The sequence below is a fragment of the Suncus etruscus genome, chromosome 17, assembly GCF_024139225.1.
Source record: "Suncus etruscus isolate mSunEtr1 chromosome 17, mSunEtr1.pri.cur, whole genome shotgun sequence".
Classification (NCBI taxonomy): Eukaryota; Metazoa; Chordata; class Mammalia; order Eulipotyphla; family Soricidae; genus Suncus; species Suncus etruscus.
The window spans coordinates 76552482-76574011 of NC_064864.1; the positions used below are offsets into that span (position 1 = coordinate 76552482).

The window sequence follows — 21530 nt, forward strand, 5'->3', positions numbered from 1 at the left end:
CACTCCTGGTTTGGGCTCAGGATCACTCTTGGCTCATTTACTCTTTGCTTTGTGCTCATGGCTCACTACTGATTGGGCTCAGGGGTCACTCCTGAGTGTGCTCAGGAATCACAGTGTGATGCCAGAGATGGGACTGAGGTCAGAAATGTGTAAAGGGAGGCCAGAGTGGTGGCGCCCCCAAGCCAGGAGCAATTTCTGAGCACATAGCCAGGAATAGCCCCTGAGCATCAACGGGTGTGGCCCAAAAGCAAAACAAACAAAAAACCGTGTAAAAACCGCCTTGTCCCCTGTAGTCCCTCTAGGTCAGAACTCCTTTTTGCAAACTAGGTAACATTTGTTTTGTTTTGGTTTTGGGTTACACTCGGCAGTGCTCAGGGTTACTCCTGGCTCTATACTCAGAAATCGCTGCTGGCAGTCACAGGGGATCATATGGGATGCTGGGATTCGAACCACTGTCCTTCTGCATGAAAGGCAAATGCCTTACCTCCATGCTATCTCTCTGGCCCATAACAGTTTTCTTAATTAGGAATCAGAGTTAGGATCCGGATCAAAAAAGAAAACAGAGTTAGGATCCAGATCACCAAATCACTGGCAATGGTTGATACATGCTGACATGTAATAAGGTTTCTTATAGTTACTTCATGTCCCTCTGAACCTCCACACGGGGCCCACATGCATCTGGTTTGAATTGGAGACAGTCAGCCCGTGAATTCAGCCCACTTTGCAGCCTCTTGTTATACTCTTCTAACAGCATAAGCTGCTGCTCCCTACCTGAGCTGCATGTGACCCAGTGCACAGCCCAGGTCCCTTCCCTTTGCTCTAGTATCTAGGTCCGAAAAAACCTGCCACTGTCAAGGGAGCCCAGAATCAAGCCTGTCCAGAGACCTGAGATTGCAGATCTTCCTTCCTGCTTTCACTCTGGCAGTACCATCAAGTTTTGCATCATGTAGTTCGTGCCTCCACATTAGCTGCCTGTAGAGCAAAGAGCACAGCTGAGCTCTAGCACGCCTGTGGTCCTCGGTCACACAGATTTTCATATGTTGACCCGAGATGGGACCAAAGCAATAGCACAGTGGGGAGGCTGTTTGTCTTGCATGCAGTCGACCCTGGCTCAATTCCTGGCATCCTATAGGGTCCCCAGAGCCTGCCAGGAGTGATTCTTGAAGCCGGGAATCACTCCTAAGCACTTCCAGGTATGGCCCAACAACAATAACATTAAAAAATGGAAAGGGAGCACCAAATGAAAATCAACCCAGACTAGAGAATAAAGGAGAGGTTCCTGAAACCTTTCCAAGGCTAAGAAACTGTGCCAGCTGGTGCCAAACAAGGCACCGCATCATATTAGCAATCTGGGTGGTGTGCTGGGATGGAATGGATTACTCTACTTCCAGAAAATATGTTCCTAAATTGCTGCTATTCCTGAATGTAATCATAGAAATGGTCGCATTCCTATAAATACTTGTGCTTAATACATAGACCCACACCAGGCCAGCATGAGAGCATAGTGGGAAGGGTGTTTTCCTTGCATGCAGCAAGTCTGATCTATCCCTAACATCCCATACAATCCCATGAGCCTGCCAGGAGTAATTCAAGAGTGCAGAGCCAGGAGCCAGCACCGAGCACCACTCAATGTGGTCCAGAAACATACAGACAGACATACAAAAATATACATGCATATAAAAATAACAACTTGAACTATCCCATAGATACAGATGCAGACCTGGGAGTAAAGATGATATTGATGACGTGTAGCTCTTGAAATCAGCATCATGTGGGAGCAGATAAGGAAGATGATCTTGAGCACAATGGAGAGTCACAGGTGATATAGTTAGGTAGCGATCTTTTTGGTTGTTAGGTCACATCCAGCAGTGCTCAGGGGATACTACTGGCTCTGCATCCAGAAGTCACTCTTGGGGGGCCGGAGTGGTGGTGCAAGTTGTAAGGCATCTGCCTTGCCCACGTAAGCCTAGGGCAAACCGCAGTACAATCCCCTGGCGTCCCATATAGTCCCTCAAGCCAGGAGTGATTTCTGAGGGCATAGCCAGGAGTAACCCCTAAGCGTTACCAGGTGTGGCCCAAAAACCAAAAATAAATAAAGAAATCACTCTTGGCAGGCATGGAGAGCATATGAGATGCCAGGAATCAAACCCTGGTTCATCCTGTGTTGGCCACGTGCAAGGCCAACTCCTACCACTGTGCTATCGCTCTGGCCTCACGTAGAGATCTTGTTTCTGGCTCAGGCAGTGTGGCTGCAATCAGCTTGAGAGGCGCTGACAGATCCAGCCAGGGTGTAGATCTACTGTGATGACAGTGTGGGCATGGACAGGGACCTCACATTGTAGGCAGGCCCAGCACCAGCCACCGTGGCCAGAGTGGATGCCAGAGGCTGTCCAGACTAATAATATAGGATTGTCTTAACCACCACCAACAACAAAAGCACTTATGTGTGTCACAGTCTGGCCAAGAATGTCCTAATCTCTCTATCTGCTTCTGTGTGTTCACTTTGCTCTAGGTTGGAATTGAAGGTTTGGGAAAATTAAGCCCAAGTAAATTGTGCTTAAAACTGACCATTCTCCTCTTGTCTGGGGCTCCAAGTCACTCTGTCTTGCAGATGTTGGAGCTGAATCTAAAAAGCTCGTCTTTATACTCTTGACTCTGTGTCTCCTATTCTGCATGGTGGACGGCACCCACCTAACAGCACGAGCCACTAGGGCTCATGTCTCTGTGGACTCTAGTAGCAGATGCTGAGACTCCATGTAGCTGCTAGCATGTGGCCGGATGACCTCGGTAGCTGCTCCCTTCTTGTTTCTGGCTCTGCTCCACACCTGCTTCTGAGTGCCACAGTTTTCCTCTGCACTTACCAGTTGCTTCCAGTTCGAGACTCTTACAAACGAACATGCCAACATAAGTAGTCACCAGAAAATCTTAAATAAACAGGAGCTTCGATGTCTCAGGTGTGATCAGCTAGGAAGGAGTTTTCAGGATTGTCTGGGGTGAGTGTATTTGATTTGACACAAAACTGTTTTCTAAGATAACGGTGCCATTTCTCATTCCCACCAGAACAGCTAATTGCCTGGTCCTCATCAGCAGTTTATAATTTTAAGTCTCCCTTCTCAGCTAGGACGGCTGGTGTGGAATGGTCTTGCTCTGTGACTCCAGCTCCACTCCCTGCTGACTAATGATGTTGAGCCTCTTTTCATGGCCCATTTCTTCCCCCACTCGCCCACTCTTCCACCCTTTTCTTTACAGACTGCTTCTTATTAAATAACATCAAGTTAAGCATTGACTTGCTATATGAGTCCTGTCAGATATATTTTGTCTCAACCTCTGACTTGCTTCTTTGTTTTCTATAGGTGTGCCTTTTAAAGGCAGAGGGTTTTTATGTTTTGTTTTAGGACACCTACCAGTGATCACCTACCAGTGATCAAGCATTACTCCTAACTATGCTCATGGATCACTCCTGGTGAGGCTCAGGGCACCATATGGGATGCTGGAGATCATACCTATGTCAGCGACGTGCAAGGCAAGCGCCCTCTCCAGAAGCTTTAAATTTGTAACAATTTCTTCTGTTGTCTTTTCCCTGAAGATGTGCCTACCCTGAGTCACTGTCAAGATGCGTCAATGGAATATGGGGAAAGAGAAGAAGACATTCCCATCAGCAGATGGGGCTGACTACAAGGGAACTGGATCTGGGGTAGGAATGAAAACCAACCACTTCTGTGAGGACACACAGGACTTGGCAGGTGTTTAACACGAATTCTGCATATGCAGTTTGAGGTGCTACAGGGGCCTCAGGGAAAAGCCCAGCCAAGAGTTGCAAACCTGAGGTTCTGGATGGAGTTTGAAGGCTTGGACATGAACGTGGTCTCAGATGGAGAAACTACCTCCTGCAAAAGTGTTGGAAGAAGTGAGGCCAGAGCGAGAGCACAGTGAGTAGGGCATCTGTCTTGCACATGGTAAGCCCAGGGTCGACCATTGAGCCTGCCAGGAGTGATTTCTGAGCACTGAGCCAGGAGTAATCCCTGAGTGCTTCCAGGTGTGGCCCAAAAACTGAAACAAAGCAAAAAATAAACAAACAAAAAAGTGTTGGGGAAAGAAACAGGACTTTGTCTTGGTGGTTCTAGGAGCAGTTTCCCATGTGTGAACTAAAAGTCAAGAGTTTACTCCACCACCTGGAATTCTGTGGGCTTCTGTCCAATGGCTTGGCGTATGTATGTATGTTCCTTAGGGGACAGATCCCGAATCTGTAGTTCCACAGTCATACCTGGGGATGTCCACATGCAATTCTTATAAATACTCATGTATCCTAGATGATTTTGTCTGGTGGGAGAATTCTATACCTGCAAAAGATTTCTTTGACATATGACTCTTTGCGTGCATAAAAGGAGAAAATGAAAGCAAAATGCACCATGAACTTTTTGTTTGTTTGTTTGAGGGCCACTCCCAGCAGAGCTCAGGGGTTACTCATGACTATGCACTCAGAAATAACTCCTGGCAGGTTTGAGGGACCATATTGGATGGCAGGGTTCAAACCTAGGTCAGCCATATGCAAGGCAAACACCCTCCCCACTATTGCTCCTGTACCCACCATGAACATTTTTATCCAAAACATTTTTTATTTTGAGGTCAGCCCTTCAGAAGCATATTTTCACTGACCTCTCTGCACCCATTCTACACCCAACCATCAGTGTTCTAACCCCATTAATTTTCTGGTACCTACTTAATGAGTCAAGATCCATCCCTGAAGCTCTTCTTTCCAGGCCTACAAGGCAGGGTACTACCCATCCCTCACCCCCACTCTGGAGGCAGGTGCATCTGTCCCTAGCTCCCAGACTTTGGTCCAGCCCAGTGCTCAGGTAAAGACTGGAGCTGGAACAGGATGTCACAGAATGGCATCAAACTCTGCTGCTCCTGGCATTCACGGGTGGGAAGGCAGTGAGCTCTGGAGCTTGATGGCATTTCAGGCAGAAAAGAAATGAACAAACTGGGAAAATAGGTTCTACCTCCATATTCTATGAAGGACAAATAGTGTGACAGATAAGCCCAATGTCCCTAGGCTTAAAGTACCACAAAGCCCAGCCTGTTTCCCTGAAAGGTGCCTAGAAAGATTATCAGTGACAGTGTTATCTTAATTATTAGTGCTTTTCCCCCTCACCTAAATCAAGCCTAAGGTATTTGTGTAATAACTTTGACAATACTGTGTGCTTCAATGTTTGCTTATTTCATCTTGGTTAATTTTCTAGCACATATGTATATATTCATATGTTTACACAGATATATAAAGATGTAACACAAGAATACATAAGTGTGTGTTTCTCATATTTTGATCTAGATCTATCCTAGTACACATATGCATATGTGCTCATACATTACTTATGGTGCAATACAAATATGAATTTATGTATGTATTTCTGCATAGGTCATCAAATGTATTCATATTATGTGCACATCCAATCTGATTATAAATTCATGGACATTTAGATACATTAATTCCTATCTTTTCATGCATAAACATTTTATATATTCATATATGTTTATTTTGCATTCATAGTCATTCATATCTATGTGAGATAAAATTTACTCACATTTTATCTGCACTTACATAAATTCACTCCTCCATATTACTTCTAGATGTTTATACATGATTATTCAAACATTTGCATATGGCTGTCTATATTCCTGTAAATCAATATATATTCATTAGCACATGCTTATATCTATATACATTCACGTGTTTGTGCTTTTATTCACATATATTTACACATGCATCGGCATCTACTCGAATGTATTTATTCCTAAATGCATATAGTTCACACGTGTTTGCATGTATGTTCTTGTGTTTGCACGTCTAACTTTCATGGTCGTCGCGACAAACACACAGGCCGGAGTACCGGTGCTGCAGGCTGGGATGTGTTCCTATGCGATTTTCCGCAGTGCCCGTCTCACTGCTGCCCACACGCTGCAGACCAGCGCAGATCCCAGATCCGACCCGAATAGCTGCGAGCTGACTCAGGTTGCTCCCCGCTTCCAACTTCGCAGCGCTCACGAGTGCCACAATGAAGCAGCGCCATCTGGCGGCGCGTAGGACAACTGCGGGCTCCCTCATTCCCAGTTTAGCCTGTCCAGTTGGTGACAAAGAACAGAGCCACAAGTGAGCCCTGAGCACAGAGCTAGGAGTCATCCCTGAGCAAAGAACCAGCAGTCAGCCCTGAACAGAGCCATAAGTGATCTGTGAGCACAGAGCCAGGAGTCAACCCTGTACGCAGAGTCAGAAATCAGCCCTGAGCACAGAACAGAACCAGGAGGAGCACAGATCCAGGAATATTCCCTGAGCACAGAGCCAGCCTTGATCACAGAGCCAGGAGTCAACGCTGAGCACAGAGTCAGGAGTGAGCCCTGAGCACAGAGCCAAGAGTGAAGCCTGAGCCCAGAGCCACACAGAAAGAAACAGAGAAAAGCTTAATGAATTTAAGATAACTAAGAGTCCGTGTTCGCTAAGAAAGGATCCATTGGGCAGAAACGAGGCTGCAGTGAGTGTGGTGCATGGGCGCCTCTCCTGTGCCTGGAGTGTGCCGTGTGCCGTGTGCCGTGTGCCCCGTGTCCTGTGATGTGGTTCTGAAAAACCATTTGCTGCTGTTCAAAAGTGAGGCCTCGGACAGCCACAGGGCCTAGAAACCCAGCTCCTGGCTGCTCATTCAAGAGAGAGCAGGACCAAGGGCCAGGGACTAAGATAAGACCAAGGCAGGTGACTCTCTGGAACAGTGTCATTGTCAGAGCCCCAGACTGTTAGACTACACCCTGTTTTTATCTAAACCAAAGGCACTCCCAACTTCCTCTTTCCTTTTCAATCATCTCTTTGACTTGTCAAAGTCCACCTGGACTAAATCACCTGCGTAAGTGCTATTGTCTCTCCTTGACCCTCTCCCTCCAGGTTGAATTTGAGCTGGTCCATAAAGAGAGGCTTCAGATTTGGTGGGGTCAGAGGCCACAGGCAAGAAACCACCTGACTCCATGAAAACTCCCTCATGACTGTCTTGGTTTATTAATTCTTTGTGCATACCCTGCTTCAGAGCCACTTACCCAGGGTTAGAAATACGGCATGTAGGGGCCGGAGAGATAGCATGGAGGTAAGGCATTTGCCTTTCATGCAGGAGGTCATCGGTTCGAATCCCGGCGCCCCATATGGTCCCCCGTTCCTGCCAGGAGCAATTTCTGAGCCTGGAGCCAGGAATAACCCCTGAGCACTGCCGGGTGTGACCCAAAAACCACAAAAAAAAAAAATATACGGCATGTAGTTTTTACACTGGACTAGAAGCTTCTCTCTGCCACCAGCCAACATATTGGCACAGACCTGAACAGGCAAGAAGAGGGCCAGCTCATGGAGAAAGAGGGGGTGTGGCCTCCAGTTTGAGCCATGGATAAACTTAGAAAACAAAGTGCTGAGGGGTCACAGAGAAGGCCTCCAATCATGGCAGAACATGGCAAAAATGCCCCAAATCTGTTTCTTCTGAGGACATGGCCAGGAGCAACCTTTGACAGTTGCCAGGTATGGCCCAAAAACAAAATAAAAGAATGTTAGTGGGTCTGGAGATAGCATGGAGATAATGTGTTTGCCTTGCATGAAGAAGGTCGGTGGTTCGAATCCCGGCATCCCATATGGTCCCCTGAGCTTGCCAGGAGCAATTTCTGAGCATAGAGCCAGGAGTAACCCCTGAGCATTGCCGGGTGTGATTCAAAAACAAAACAAAAGAGTGTTAGTGTGTGAGTTGGAACTGAACTGGTGGACAGCCTGGGAAGGATGTGTGCCCCAGGTGACCTTCAAGGTGCAGGTAAAGCCTTAGCTCAGCATCTTTTTGTTTTGTTTTGTTTTTTTGGGCCACAGCCGTTTGATGCTCAGGGGTTACTTCCAGCTAAGCGCTCAGAAATTGCCCCTGGCTTGGGGGGACCATATGGGATGCCGGGGGATCGAACTGCGGTCCTTCCTTGGCTAGCACTTGCAAGGCAGACACTTTACCTCTAGCACCACCTCACCGGTCCCTTAGTTCAGCATCTTAAGGCTTTTGGGCATGGAAGCTGCTGGTCTTTCCCCAAGGTAAAGGTGTTTGTGAGAGTTTTAGGTCTGGATCTCCCCGCATGAGAATTCTGTGCTGTCTTGGCCTGTCCTTTACTGGCCAGGCCCATCAGAGGTGGGTGCTAAGTGCTTTCATCAATTTCTCCAGAAGCGGCAACACATCTGATGCCTCTACTAACAGCAATAGGGTAGGTAGTGGGCAGTGGGCTCCAGGCCCCCTATCCCAGGGCACCACGAGGGATCCAAAGCACTGGTGTTCATCAAGGACAGTCCATCCAGCTCTGTGCAGGTCTCAGTGCCAAGTCCATGTCTCTTTAAGAGTCATTTCAGACCATGACAACGTAAGCAAGAGCACAGAGATTCTCTGCACTGGGCTATTGCCCAAATGCTGACCCTGAGACACATGTGCTCCTCTCCTTTTCTGTATCTATAAATATATTGGGTTTCCTTAAAGCACCAGAGAGGAGGTGTCAGGCGTGACCTCATGGGCCAAGGACTAGCTGAGATACAGTATTAGTGTCCTCATAGTCCAGCAGGTCCCCTGAATTGGGATGATTTCCTCACTGCCATCTTTCTCCAGCAAGTCCTTCACCAGGGGCCAGTTCTTCTTCCAGGGCCACAGCTGACTCCAGACAGCTCACAGCTCTTGAGCCTGGGGGCCACCAGTGTGACTGTCACTGTCCCCAGAGTCTACCCTGAGATGATACTCCCTCCCTGTCCTCAGCACCAGGCACTCGGCATTATCCCTTCCCACCTGCACCCTAACTCTATGGGATTCTGCATCCTTCTAGCACTGCTGCCTCCTTCACACAGACCACACTGACCTTACACCCAGACTTCCCAGAGCTCAACACTGTCCTGTCCCCTCAAAGATGTCCCCTTCTTCTTGTAGGGTACTTATCTGAGACCCACCCATTTCTGGGAGGGGTCTTGGGAACCGGATAATAGGTGTGACTTTACCTGCAAAGCCCGGCCCATTCCTGGGAGGGGTCTTGGAATAGGTAGATAAACCCGGAAGCCAAGGGATTAAGGGGCTTTTGCCTTTTGGCCCTGCTGGGCTCTCTGAGGGAGATGGCTGAAAGAGGATAAGACGCAGGGCAAGCCTAGAATGGCTGTATGCTTGAAAGGTTATGAGATAGGCCACACACATGTGGTGGCTAGGGCCTAAATAAAGATGATTCTTCCTGAAGCCTGCCTGTGAGTGAGTGATTTCGCGTTTCACCTGGGCCTGAAACTCGCCGGTTCATGGGGTTGCTGAGCCACGTGGCCTGGGATGGCAAACAGAGAAATCCACCTCCATCCATCGCCATCCAGCCCCATCGTTAATTATTTAACACTACAGGTCTCTAAACATGAAAGGTGTTCCACACCCATACGGCCATTTCATGACTTTCCTGTGACTGGCCAGTTCTCTGGTGAAAAGGTAAAAGGGTGGCACACATAAAATGATCCTTCAGGGCCCGGAGAGATAGCACAGCGGCATTTGCCTTGCAAGCAGCCGATCCAGGACCAAAGGTGATTGGTTCGAATCCTGGTGTCCCACATGGTCCCTCGTGCCTGCCAGGAGCTATTTCTGAGCAGACAGCCAGGAGTAACCCCTGAGCACCGCCGGGTGTGACCCCCAAAAAAACCAAAAAAAAAAAAAAAAAAAAAGAATGATCCTTCAGAGACAGCTCCATACTATGGACACATTTGCACATGGGTGCGCAGAGATACATGTTCATGAGAGGTGGGTACATGGATAAATGGTGTGATACGTGGACGTGAGGATATGCAGGTACACACGGATATAGGTGTAAGCATGGACATGAGGAATGCAGGTGTGTGTTAGATGGGTACATAAACATATGGGTGTGATGTCTGTAGATATGTCATATATCGATAGATGATGTGTGATAAGTGAGTACATGGATATACAGATGGTTCAGAGTGCTGAACTAACCATGAGTAAAGGAATGGAACCTATGTGAATATGAGAACAATTGGGTCATATGTGGATATGCAGGTAGACAGGTATGTGAGATGTGCAGATGATAAAAATATGTGCTATGTGAATCATATGGACATGTGATGTGTTGTTGGGTCCCGTTTACTCCTTTCTTGGTTGTTTGTGAACCCGCAAAGAGCTCCCAGAATGAGAAGTTGATTCCCATCCCCTTTTCCCCTTTTGGGGGGAGATCTTGGTAATATTTATCCGCAGCCAATAATCCACACAGAAAGGAGGGTTAAGGGGTAAAAGGTTGGGCGAAGAGAGTCCTTTGTCAGCCTGCTGCTAGCTCCAAAACACACCCCGAGCCAGCCAACAAACTCTGACAAAAGATCCCGAATGCCTGGCACCCAAGCTATTTATTCAGCTCTCAACAGCGCCCCCACCTGGAAGGTCAAGGTGGGACAACAAGCAAAGAATAATCTTATGGAAATGTTTTCATATACAACAATGTGTGGATTTTCAGATAGACAGGTATGTTATGGCTTTTCTGCCCCAAATAGCAAAGAAGACACATTGCACACAATCTCCAGGGCCCAAACCCAGAGAGCCATTATAGAAGACTGCTGCCTTGCTCCCTGTCTGCTTTTCTGGCCAAGAAGGCAAGAAAACGCCCTCCAACATAATCTCCTGGGCCCAAACCGGTAAGGGCCCCACCCAATAAGGTGGGTGCTGTTCCCTGGCATGTGATTGGACACAGGTGAGCCATTATAAAGGACTGCTGCCTTGCTCCCTGTCTGCTTTTCTGCCCAAGACAGCCAATAAGATGCCATCCAACATAATCTCCAGGGTCCAAACCAGTAAGGGCCCCACCCAACAAGATGGAGCGAGAGGAGTGCAGCCGCTCCACTTCGCTTTGGGGCTGCACACATCTTCTAATCCACGAACCCCAGTACAGCATATAGTAAAAACCACTATACAGTGTTGCAATGGGGAAACAATGCATGACAACACCATGCATAGAGAATGAAGATGACCTGAAAAGCCTCTCAGATAGGGAGTTTATAGTATTAATATGGAGGATGCTCAGAGAACTCAAAGCAAGCATAGATCGAGCTGAACAGACCACAATGATACAACTCAGGAAACTCCAAACTCAAACAACAGATTTGAAAAACTCAGTAAATGAAAGGAAAACCTCAATAGAAAGCCTTTCCAAGGGAATAAATGCAGCTGAGGACGGGGTCAGTGAGCCAGAGGGTGAGATGCAGAACAACTCCATATATCAGGAGATTGGAAAAGAATCTTAGAGCAGGGCCCGGATAGCACAGCGGTGTTTGCCTTGCAAGCAGCCGATCCAGGACCTAAGGTGGTTGGTTCAAATCCTGGTGTCCCATATGGTCCCCTGTGCCTGCCAGGAGCTATTTCTGAGCAGATAGCCAGGAGTAACCCCTGAGCACCGCCAGGTGTGGCCCAAAAACCAAAACCAAAACAAAACAAAACAAAAAATCTTAGAGCAAATAATCAATGAATAAACTACTCAAAAAATATGAACAGATGAAAACAGAAGTCTTTGATAAACTCAACAGAAACAACATAGGAATCATTGGAGTCCAGAGACTCAGGAAGAGAATATTAAGAAGAGTTTGAGGCAGACATTTTGGGGCTTCCCCGGGCTTGCATCAACCTGGGAACTTTGATCTTCTCCGGCATTAATCCCTTCAAGGCTTGCCTCGGCTGAGATGTGTCTTTTCGGCCAGAGTTGTGGATGAGACTCTGCTGGGCCCCTAGGACTTGGCAGACATTTTGGGGCTTCCCCGGGCTTGCATCAACCTGGGAACTTTGATCTTCTCTGGCATTCATCCCCTGATGGCTTGCCTCGGCTGAGGTGAGTGTTTGGGGGCCGGAGTTGCGGATAAAGCTGACTCTGCTGGCCCCCTTAAGCCCACCTATAAGGGGTAGAAGCAGAGGAGCGCGGCCCTTCACGGCCGTGCACTCCACCTAGCCAATGAGTACCACCACAACACGTAGAAAAACCTACAGCGTAAGTGTGACAATGGGGAGACTACGCAGACCAACTTCAACCATAGAGAATGAAGATGGAAACTCTGATGACCCAACAATGGCTAACTACCTAAGCAGTCTTTCAGAAATGGAGTTTAGAGAAGAAATATGGAGGTTGCTCACAGAAATCAAAGAAAGTATAAATCAGAACACTAATAAAAATCAACAGAATATGAAGATAGAAATCAGAAAACTCCAAACTGAAATATCAGGTCAAATAACAGGTCTGAAAAACTCAGTAGACAAATTGAAGAACATAATGGATGAGCTTTCCAACAGGTTAAAAGCAGCTGAGGATAGAATTAGTACTTTAGAAGATGAGATGCATAACAACTTTACACAGCAGAAGAGACTGGAAAAAAGCCTTAAATCAAAGGATCAGACAATGGAAAAGTTACTCAAAGAATATGAGCAGATGAAAATAGAAGTCTTTGATAAGCTCAACAGAAATAACTTTAAAATCATTGGAGTCCCAGAGACCCAAGAAGAAAATCTTGGGGCCGGGCGGTGGCGCTGGAGGTAAGGTGCCTGCCTTGCTTGCGCTAGCCTAGGACGGACCACGGTTCGATCCCCCGGCGTCCCATATGGTCCCCCAAGAAGCCAGGAGCAACTTCTGAGCACATAGCCAGGAGTAACCCCTGAGCCTTACAGGGTGTGGCCCAAAAAAAACCCAAAAAAAAAAAAAAAAGAAGAAGAAGAAAATCTTCAGGAAGAATCAATGGTCAAGAACATCATCACAGAGAAACTACCAGAGCTAAAGAAAACATGTGACCAAATCCTGCATGCCCAAAGAGTACCAGCTAAAAAAGACCCCAGGAGAAACACCCCAAGATACATCCTAGTCACCATGATGAAACCCACAGATAGAGATAGAATACTGCAAGCAGCAAGATTGAAAAGGGAAATTACATTCCAAGGAACATCCTTGAAAAATACAGCAGACCTGTCACCAGAAACAGTCAAGGCCAGAAGGCAGTGGTGGGATATAGTGGCAAAACTCAATGAAATAAATGCTTCGCCAAGAGTACTGCACCCAGCAAAACTCATTTTCAGGTTTGAAGGATGTATACATGGCTTCACCGATAAACAACAGCTCAAAAACTTTGCAGACTCAAAACCAGCCTTAAAAGAAAAACTAAAAGATATATTCTAAAAACAAGACAGAATAAAAAACACACCAAACTTCTACACAAAGATGGCAATAAATCCCATGACAATTATTTCTCTCAATGTCAATGGACTAAATGCACCAGTTAAGAGGCACAGAGTGGTGAAATGGATCAAAAAACTGAAGCCAACCTTCTGCTCTCTACAAGAAACATACCTGAATAATCAGAATAAACATAGACTCAAAATCAAAGGCTGGAAGAAAATCATTCAAGCAAACAACACCTTTAAAAAAGCAGGGGTGGCCATACTAATATCAGATGACACAAACTTTATACTCAGAAAAGTTGTAAGGGACAAAGATGGATATTATGTACTAATCAAGGGATTTGTACAGCAAGAAGAAATCACTCTCCTAAACATATACGCACCCAATGAGGGACCAGCAAAGTATTTAATACAATTGTTGACAAATCTGAAGAAGGATATCAATAATAACACAATAATTGTGGGAGACCTCAACACAGGCTTGTCAACACTTGATAGGTCAACCAAATGGAAACCCAACAAGAAGAGTTTGAAAAAAAAAAAAAAGAAGAGTTGGAGGAAGTGTGAGAAGAATAGGAACAAGGGGAAGAAGAATAAAAATAAAAAGGAAGAAGAGGAAGAAAAAAGCAGAGGAGGAGGAAGGAAAAGAGGAAGAAGAAAAGGAGGAAGAAGGGGAAGAGGAAGAGGAAAAAGAAAAAGAAGAGGAAGAAGAGGAGAAAGGAAGAAGAAAAAGAAGACAAGAAAAGGAAGAAGGGGAAGAAGAGGAGGAAGAAAATGAGGAGGAGAAAAAAGAAGTAGAAGAGGAGGAAGGAAGAAGAGGAAGAATAAGAGAAAGAAGAAAAAAAGGAAAATGGACTGAAGAGTTATTTTTAATTTCTTTTCTTATAATAGTGCCTTTGTTTAAGCACCATGATTATAAACATGTCTGTAGTTGGGTGTCAGTTAAAAAATAAAAATGAATAAAAATTAAAAATAAAAGCCTTTATGTAAGGATAAGACTTCAATGATGGGGCCAGAGATAGCACAGCGGCGTTTGCCTTGCAAGCAGCAGATCCAGGGCCAAAGGTGGTTGGTTCAAATTCCGGTGTCCCATATGGTCCCCCGTGCCTGCCAGGAGCTATTTCTGAGCAGACAGCCAGGAGTAACCCCTGAGCACCGCTGGGTGTGGCCCAAAAACCAAAGAATAAAATAAAATAAAATAAAAAGTAAAAAAAACTTCAGTGATTAGTTTCTAGGGTTTTAACATAAAGAGTAATGTGAGGAGAAAGCTAGTGGGGAAAAAAGACAGGTATGTTATATGTAGATGTGTGATTGTGGGTATGAGAACATGTGGCTATTCATGTTTACATGTATGTTATGTGTGGATATGTGATGTTTGGATAGGCAGATAGGTATATGGATTGTGATATGTAGGTGTGAGAACATGTGGATATGTGATGTGTGGATATGCGGGTATATGTGCATGTTGTGTGTGGGTATGTGATGTGTAGGTATGAGAGTATGTGGATATGCAGTCATGTGGATATGTGCTATGTGGAGATGCAGATAAACAGGCATGTGATTTGTGGGGACATGGACATGTGCCTATGTGATTCTTCTCTGGCTTCATGGCTATGTGTTAGTTGTTTGCATGTACCGTAACATCCCCACAGTAGCCATTAGATGGCAGGGCAGTCAGTCCCATGGAGCACTGACCATGTTTTCCTCAGAAAAATACCCAGAGTGGAATCTCTGGATACATCGGAAATTCTACTTGGTCATTCAGCTTTTGTTGGGGGGCAAGGCCTGGCCAATGCTCAGGGCTCTCCACCCAGGAATCACTCTGGGCACAGTAGGAGGGGACCTAGACTGAGGAAGGCACCTCTGTCCTAAGACTCTTCCAAAGAGAGTGGGGCATTTGCCAGGGCACACAGAGCCCTTTTCACCGATACTCACCACCTCACCTAGGCCAGGTGCCATCTGCCTAACAGCATGAGCCATCACCTCACGCAGTCAGGGCTAACCTTTTTGAGCCTGAGTGCCCAAACTGCCGCACAATGCCCCGTCCCCCCAAATGGCCAGTCCGGCCCTGTCGCCAGGTGAGCTGCAAAGCAGACACCGGCACCCTCGCCTCCCGTAGCGCCGCAGATCTTCATTGCGGACCTTCCCGCGTGCCACCGTGCCATAGGTTCGCCATCTAGGTGTAACCAGGGCATCCTGACTGGCTCCTGCCCGGGGGAACACGAAGACTTGAAGGGACTGTGATGGAAGGACCTGGGCACTGACCCTGCATGGGCCCAGTGCTTGTAAGTGTTCTGGTCTGGCCTCAGGGGACAAGGTGAAAGGCAAGAGAAAGCTACTCAGTTCGGGGGGACACGGGGGATAGACATAGGGGATAAACCCAGAGCGTCAAGGTGCAAAGTAAGTTCTCAGCCGCTGGACCACGGCCCCGCGCTGAGCCTTCTTCACTGTCCAGGGCAGGACCGGGAAGCGACAGGTATCTTCTCGGCTGTGGTAAGAAACAGCAGCATGTTGGGGAGAGAGAGAGAGCTCGGTAGGGAGGGCGCCGCTGGCCTCACGCGGGTTGGGCCAGGTTCCGTCCCCGGTGTTTCATACGGCCCCAGCAGCGCCAGGATCGAGCAGAGCCAGGATTCAGCCGCGGGCATCACCAGGTGTGACCCAAAACGCCGCCACCGCCCGCAAAATAAAGTAGCTGCAAAGGAAAGACTGAGTGACCAACAGGAGGAAAGGGATGCAGGGCCAGAGGAGCTGGCAAGGAGACCCGGCGGGCTTTGACAGGTCCCTGAGGGAGACGGGGATTTTGCCCCGAGAACTCCGCTGAAGCGAGCGCGGGGAGGAGGAAGGGGCCCAGGCCCAGGGCCCCAGCGCCGAGCGCGGCACGGGAGAGGCGGCGTCCAGCGGCCCGGAAGCCCGGGGCAGAGGCCGGAGGCGCGCGGCGCAGGCGCAGGCGCAGGCGCAGGCGCGGGGCCTGCCCGGGGCGGGGCGGGGCGGGGACAAGGTGGGCCCCGCCCCGTGCGCCTGCGCAGCGTGGCCGTCGCGCCGCGCGCCAACCGCCGCCGGCCCGTGACGTCGGCGCCATGGCGGCCCCCAGCGTCGCCGCTGGCTCCTTCCTGGAAGGTGAGGAGCCCCGGTGGCCCCTTGCGCTCCGCCGGCCAGCCGTGCGCGTCGGGGGCCCGGGCGCGGGACGGACGGGGAGCCCTGGTGTAGCGGGAGCCCTGCGAGCTTCGCCCGCGCCTCGGGACTCCGAGCAGCCCCCGGGCCGCCGCGGGCTCCTGCCGCGGCCCGCCTGCTCCCTCGGGCGCTGGCGGACGCCAAGTGAGGGCGACGGCGCCCTTCTCCGCGGGGTCCGCCTCCGCCCCGGGAAGCCGCCGGCGCGGGCTGTCAAAGGGTCCCCCGGGTTGAACGTGGTCAGGGGCCGAGGCGGCTGTCCTCCGCTTGGCGTTCCTGAAGCGCGGTGTCAAGCCAGGCGGGACACTTGCCTTTTGCCTCGCACACAGACAGCCCGGGTTCCGTCCCAGCAAACTCGACCACCAGCGATCCCTGAGCACGAGGAGCCTAAAATAAAGCAAGCAAGAAAAGAAAAAAGCCATACAAAGAATCGCAGTGCAATTGTTTGTTTGTTTGTTTGTTCTGGAGCCACACTCTAGGACTACTCGGAGGACCCAGTAGGATGCTGGAGATTGAACCCGGGTTTGGCTCGGGTCGGCCGCGTGCAAGGCGAACACCCTACCCACTGCGCTATCTCTTTCTATCTCTCCGGCCTTACACACTGCAATCTTAAATGGATTGAAAAGAAAAAGAAAGAAAGAAAATTTACCTATTTATTTTGGTTTTGGGGACACACCCTTAGCTTTCTGCTCAGAAATCGCTCCTGGCAGGCTTGGGGGACCACAGAGAAGGCCAGAAATCAAACTCGGGTCCATTCGGGGGCGGCCATGTGCAAGGCCAGTGCCCTATCGCTGTGCTCTGACCCCAGAAGTGGATTTTCTTTTAAATTGTAGGGAGAGCTAGAGGAAAAACGGCCGAAATCCTGTTTGAGGAACTCACTTCATCTCTTACTCTTGCTTCTCTTCAGGAGTCCTGGCCTATGTGGAAGTGTGGTCAGCCAACAGGACAGAAAACTACTCCAAGACCTTTACTGAACAGCTTATGCAGATGGGAGCAAAGGTGAGTTTGTTCCCGCTTACGCACTGCACCCGATTCACACAAGTTTTCTACATTTCTCCTTTGGGTCCTTACAAAAAAAGCAGCTTGGTGGGACTTAAGCCAATAGATGCTCAGAGCAGTCTGGGAAAAAATTGTAGGCTCTGACCTTGGTTACCTGAACTGAGGAAGAATCAGGGAACGGAGGGGGCTGAGCACAGCCTACCTGGGCCTGCCTTGAAGGTCTGAGTTTGGTTCCAGACAACCAAGATGGCTGTATGGAGATGTGGATGAGGTGTTGGGGTTTGCATGTTGTTTCCATTGATTCACACCTGAAACTTCCACTTTGCAGCCTCTTGGTTTCTGCTCAGCCACACGCATTTCTGAACTAAAGGGTTTTTCTACCATCTCAGTTCAGCTCAAGCTGTTCCTGAGTTGATAAAGCTTGTGATGGCGGTATTGGGAAGCACAGTTGCTTGTCCTAATACCGAAATGCGCCCAGAGACTTGTGTGGGCTGGGAGTATGCAGAGCTGGGATGAGAGAGCCACATAGGGGTGCCGGGTGCCTCACTTGAATCCCTGACAGTCCCAGGTGGGGCCCTCAGGAGGGAAGGAGGGAGTTGGCACACGCAGGTCCTAGAAATCAGGATTCATCTCAGGAAGCATCAGTCTTGGGAGGGGCAGAAGCTTCTAGGCAACAGGCAACAAGTATGAAAGGGTCCTTTAAGTTTGGAAACGGAGGCCCTTGTGGAGTGATTGTGCTGGAGAGACAAAACAGGGCTGAAGGTGCTTGCCTTCCATATGGTGCACCCGGACTCAGTCCCTGGCATTACATAAAGTTCTCAGCACACCGAGGAGTGAGCCTTGAGCACAGTGTGAGCTCTGAGTACAGAGCCAAAAGCCACCCCGAGGCACTTTTGGCTGTAGCCTGAAAGCTGAGACCCAAACAGAATTATGTGGAGGGGAGCACAGAGGTGAGGATTAACAGTCAAGGGTAGAGTCAGACCCAGGGGTGACTTTCATGGCTTTCTGGGCTTTCAGTTATCTGCCATTGCTTTCAGTCATCAGTTCTGACTGGAACCCTTGAAAGCTGAGACCAGTTAATATCTGGGCCTCAACTGACCCCCGAAGGTAGGGATGTGCCCATTCTCCTTCAGCTTCCTCTCCTACCTGTCTGGATAGGTCTGAAGAGCTGGAGCAGCTGCTGCCTCCCAGTAGTCCCTAACATTCGGTCCAGACCATGCTTCTCCATAACCCTCATCCCACACATTTCTCCATGGACTGGCGCTTTTCCAACAGCGTGGTTTCTACATCCCAGGGGTGTGGGCCACATTCTTTCTCATGCTGCCCCACAGGGAGGGACATGGACATTTCTCCTGCCTCACCCATGTTTGTCCTTGGTGTTGAATGGTGGCTTCTTTTTCCTGCCCTGCAAATGTTCGATTGCCACAGTGACCTGGACTGCACATTCCTCAGCTTCACTGTGCACTGACCCTGGTCCTTCCGCCCTTGTGCAGCCCGGTCCTCACCACCAGCAGATGCTGCTTTACGCTTCTCCTTCCTCCTCAGCGAGCACAGGGCTGAGGGGAGAGGGTCTGGCCACCTTCCAGTCCCTGCCCCTCTGCAGCGAACTTGGGTTCTCACAGTGACTGCCTTGCTGCTCTTTTCTTTATTGAATTTTTCATTTAAAGACTGTGATTTACAAAGTTATTCATAGTTGAGCTTTAGACATTACAATCCCAGCACCCGTGTCCTCAGAGTCCATCCCACACCACCATTCCCGACCCAGCCCACCAGCATAACAGGCCCCTTTTTAAGTTTGGCTGTTTAAGTTTGGGTCTCATGATTTCACCATTATAGACTCTAGCTTGGATATTGAGTTCTGTCCTTCCTAATACCACCAACACACCTGGATCCCCTTGGCCCCTGTCCCCCATTATATCACACTGGTCTTTCTCCCCCTCCACTCTATTTTTTTCCTTCTCTTCACTGTATTCTGAGGCCTAGTCTGTTCTCAGCATCCCCCCCCCTTCAGCCCTGTATTCTCTCATGCAGTAGTAATTCTAATGCGCAGAAGTGAGGTCCTCCTATGTTCATCCTCCTCTTCCTCCCAGCTGACTTCATCCAACACGTGTCCACAATGCAGTGAATTTTATTTTTCATTCGTTTATTTATGTTATAGGTAGGGCTTTGGGTTACACCTTGCCATGCTGAGGGCTAACTCTGGCTCTGAACTCAGGGATCCCTCCTGATGAGTGATTGAGGGACCTTTTGGGGTTCCAGAACTCGAACCCAAGTTGGCAGTACCCAAGGTCAGTGCCTTGCCCACTGTACCATGACTTGGGCCCCTCCTTGTTTTCGTGCACGTCTTTTCGCTCCCTGCGATTCACTCCTGCTCCTTCATTGTGCTGCAAATGAGAACATTCCTCTGTGTTGACACACACTGATTTCCTTCTCTGTGTCTCGTATGCAGGTTTCAAAAACGTTCAACAAGAAAGTGACACATGTCGTCTTCAAGGATGGGTACCAGAGCACTTGGGACAAGGCGCAGAGGATGGGCGTGAAACTGGTCTCAGTGCTCTGGGTCGACAAGTGAGTGAGGGACCCCTGGTGCACAGCTGGACAAGGGTGTCACTCACTCTGCCCTGATGGAACTCCCAAGAGCCTGACCGAGCTGCTCAGAGCCCCCATCAGGCTCAGTGCTCAAATGCTCTTCTGCTCTTATCCTGCCCTTCTAAGAACACATGTAGAGATTTGGGGGAGTTGAGCTGACTTCTCCTGCCTGGTCCCCAAGTCGCTATTATAGGACTTGGTCCTGAGTCTGCAAAGGTGCTTGCCCACCACATGTATCCGTCCAGCCTGAGTGGATTCTCCATGGACTCCACGTTCCCATGCTCAGCTCTATAGACACTCTCAAACCAGGGGCCACTAGGCCAGTGTTTTTCCCGCTTTTCAGGGCATTTTCCTTCTGGCTTCTTTACTGTTTCCTTCTGAATGACAAGCTGAAATTCTGATTCTGCATATAAGAAAAGCATGAGGGCTTCCCAGAAGCCTCTTGGCACTAGGGGCATGTCTAATACTCCAGTCCCTGGTCTGAGGAAGGAAGGCAGTGTGGGGGTGGGAGGAGTTTGCCCTGATTCAGGAGAAGGCCTTGTGGAGTTCTTCAGGGAGCCCGCATCTGGGGCTCAGCCTGAGAGTCGTTGCTCATTCTTAGATTGCTCAGTCAGGAGTATGAGAAGCAGAACTGAGTTGTTTTTTTGTTTTTGTTTTTTGTTTGTTTGGGGTGGGTTTTTTTTGCATATTTGTATGCTTGCTTGGAGTTTGCTGGGCTTTGTGAAACTTAGGAAATACTTGTGGAATTTTTAGAATATTCTGTGTCATCTGAGTTTTACTTCGAGAGTCATGTCATTTATCTAAAGCAGGGGTCTCAAACTCAATTTACCTGGGGACCGAAGGAGGCAAAGTCAGGGTGAGGCAGTGCCGCATAAGGGATTTCGCTTACCGAATATTCACAATAAAAAATCGCATTAGTAAGAAAAGAAATCGTAAAAAATCACATTAAACATTTGTGAACGGAAGTGCTCGGGTATGCGAATGTTTAATGCGATGTTTTTCTTATTAATGCGATTTTTCTTGCGATTATTTGGAAGCATCGCGAATACTGCGATATTTGCAGGCCAGCTGCGGGCCACAAAATGTTGTACGGAGGGCCGCAAACGGCCCGCAGGCCGTGAGTTTGAGACCCCCTGATCTAAAGAATATTCTGTCATTGGAGTTTCACTTCGAAAGTGTCTTTTATAGCTGATTTGCTGATGAAAACATGAAACTAACTCAATTTGCCGTCATATTGGGGGTGTGTGTGTGTGTGTGTGTGTGTGTGTGTGTGTGTGTGTGTGTGAGAAAGAATATTCTGTCATATGAGTTTTACTTTGAAAGTGTCTTTTATATCTAATTTTCTTTTTTTTTTTTGTTTTTGTTTTTGTCTTTGGTTTTTGGGCCACACCCGGCGGTGCTCAGGGGTGACTCCTGGCTGTCTGCTCAGAAATAGCTCCTGGCAGGCACGGGGAATCATATAGGACACCGGGATTCTAACCAACCACCTTTGGTCCTGGATCGGCTGCTTGCAAGGCAAACACCGCTGTGCTCTCTCTCCAGGCCCATATCTGATTT

General features: G+C 48.5%; 2 protein-coding genes across 3 annotated transcripts in view; both read left to right on the forward strand.

Annotated features, from left to right (window-relative positions):
* The window catches only part of AGPAT5 (1-acylglycerol-3-phosphate O-acyltransferase 5), a 660206-nt gene that overhangs the window by 532053 nt on the left and 106623 nt on the right, over positions 1–21530 (forward strand). The window lies entirely within an intron of this gene.
* The window catches only part of MCPH1 (microcephalin 1), a 54043-nt gene continuing 48813 nt past the window's right edge, over positions 16301–21530 (forward strand). Inside the window, exons 1-3 of one of the 2 annotated variants that reach the window (XM_049790611.1) lie at positions 16301–16334; positions 17293–17384; positions 19834–19952. In XM_049790611.1, the coding sequence (XP_049646568.1) occupies positions 17367–17384; positions 19834–19952 (137 nt within the window). In that variant the 5' untranslated portion in view covers positions 16301–16334; positions 17293–17366. The remainder of the gene's footprint in view (positions 16335–17292; positions 17385–19833; positions 19953–21530) is intronic. The other variant, XM_049790610.1, reaches the window with a different exon arrangement.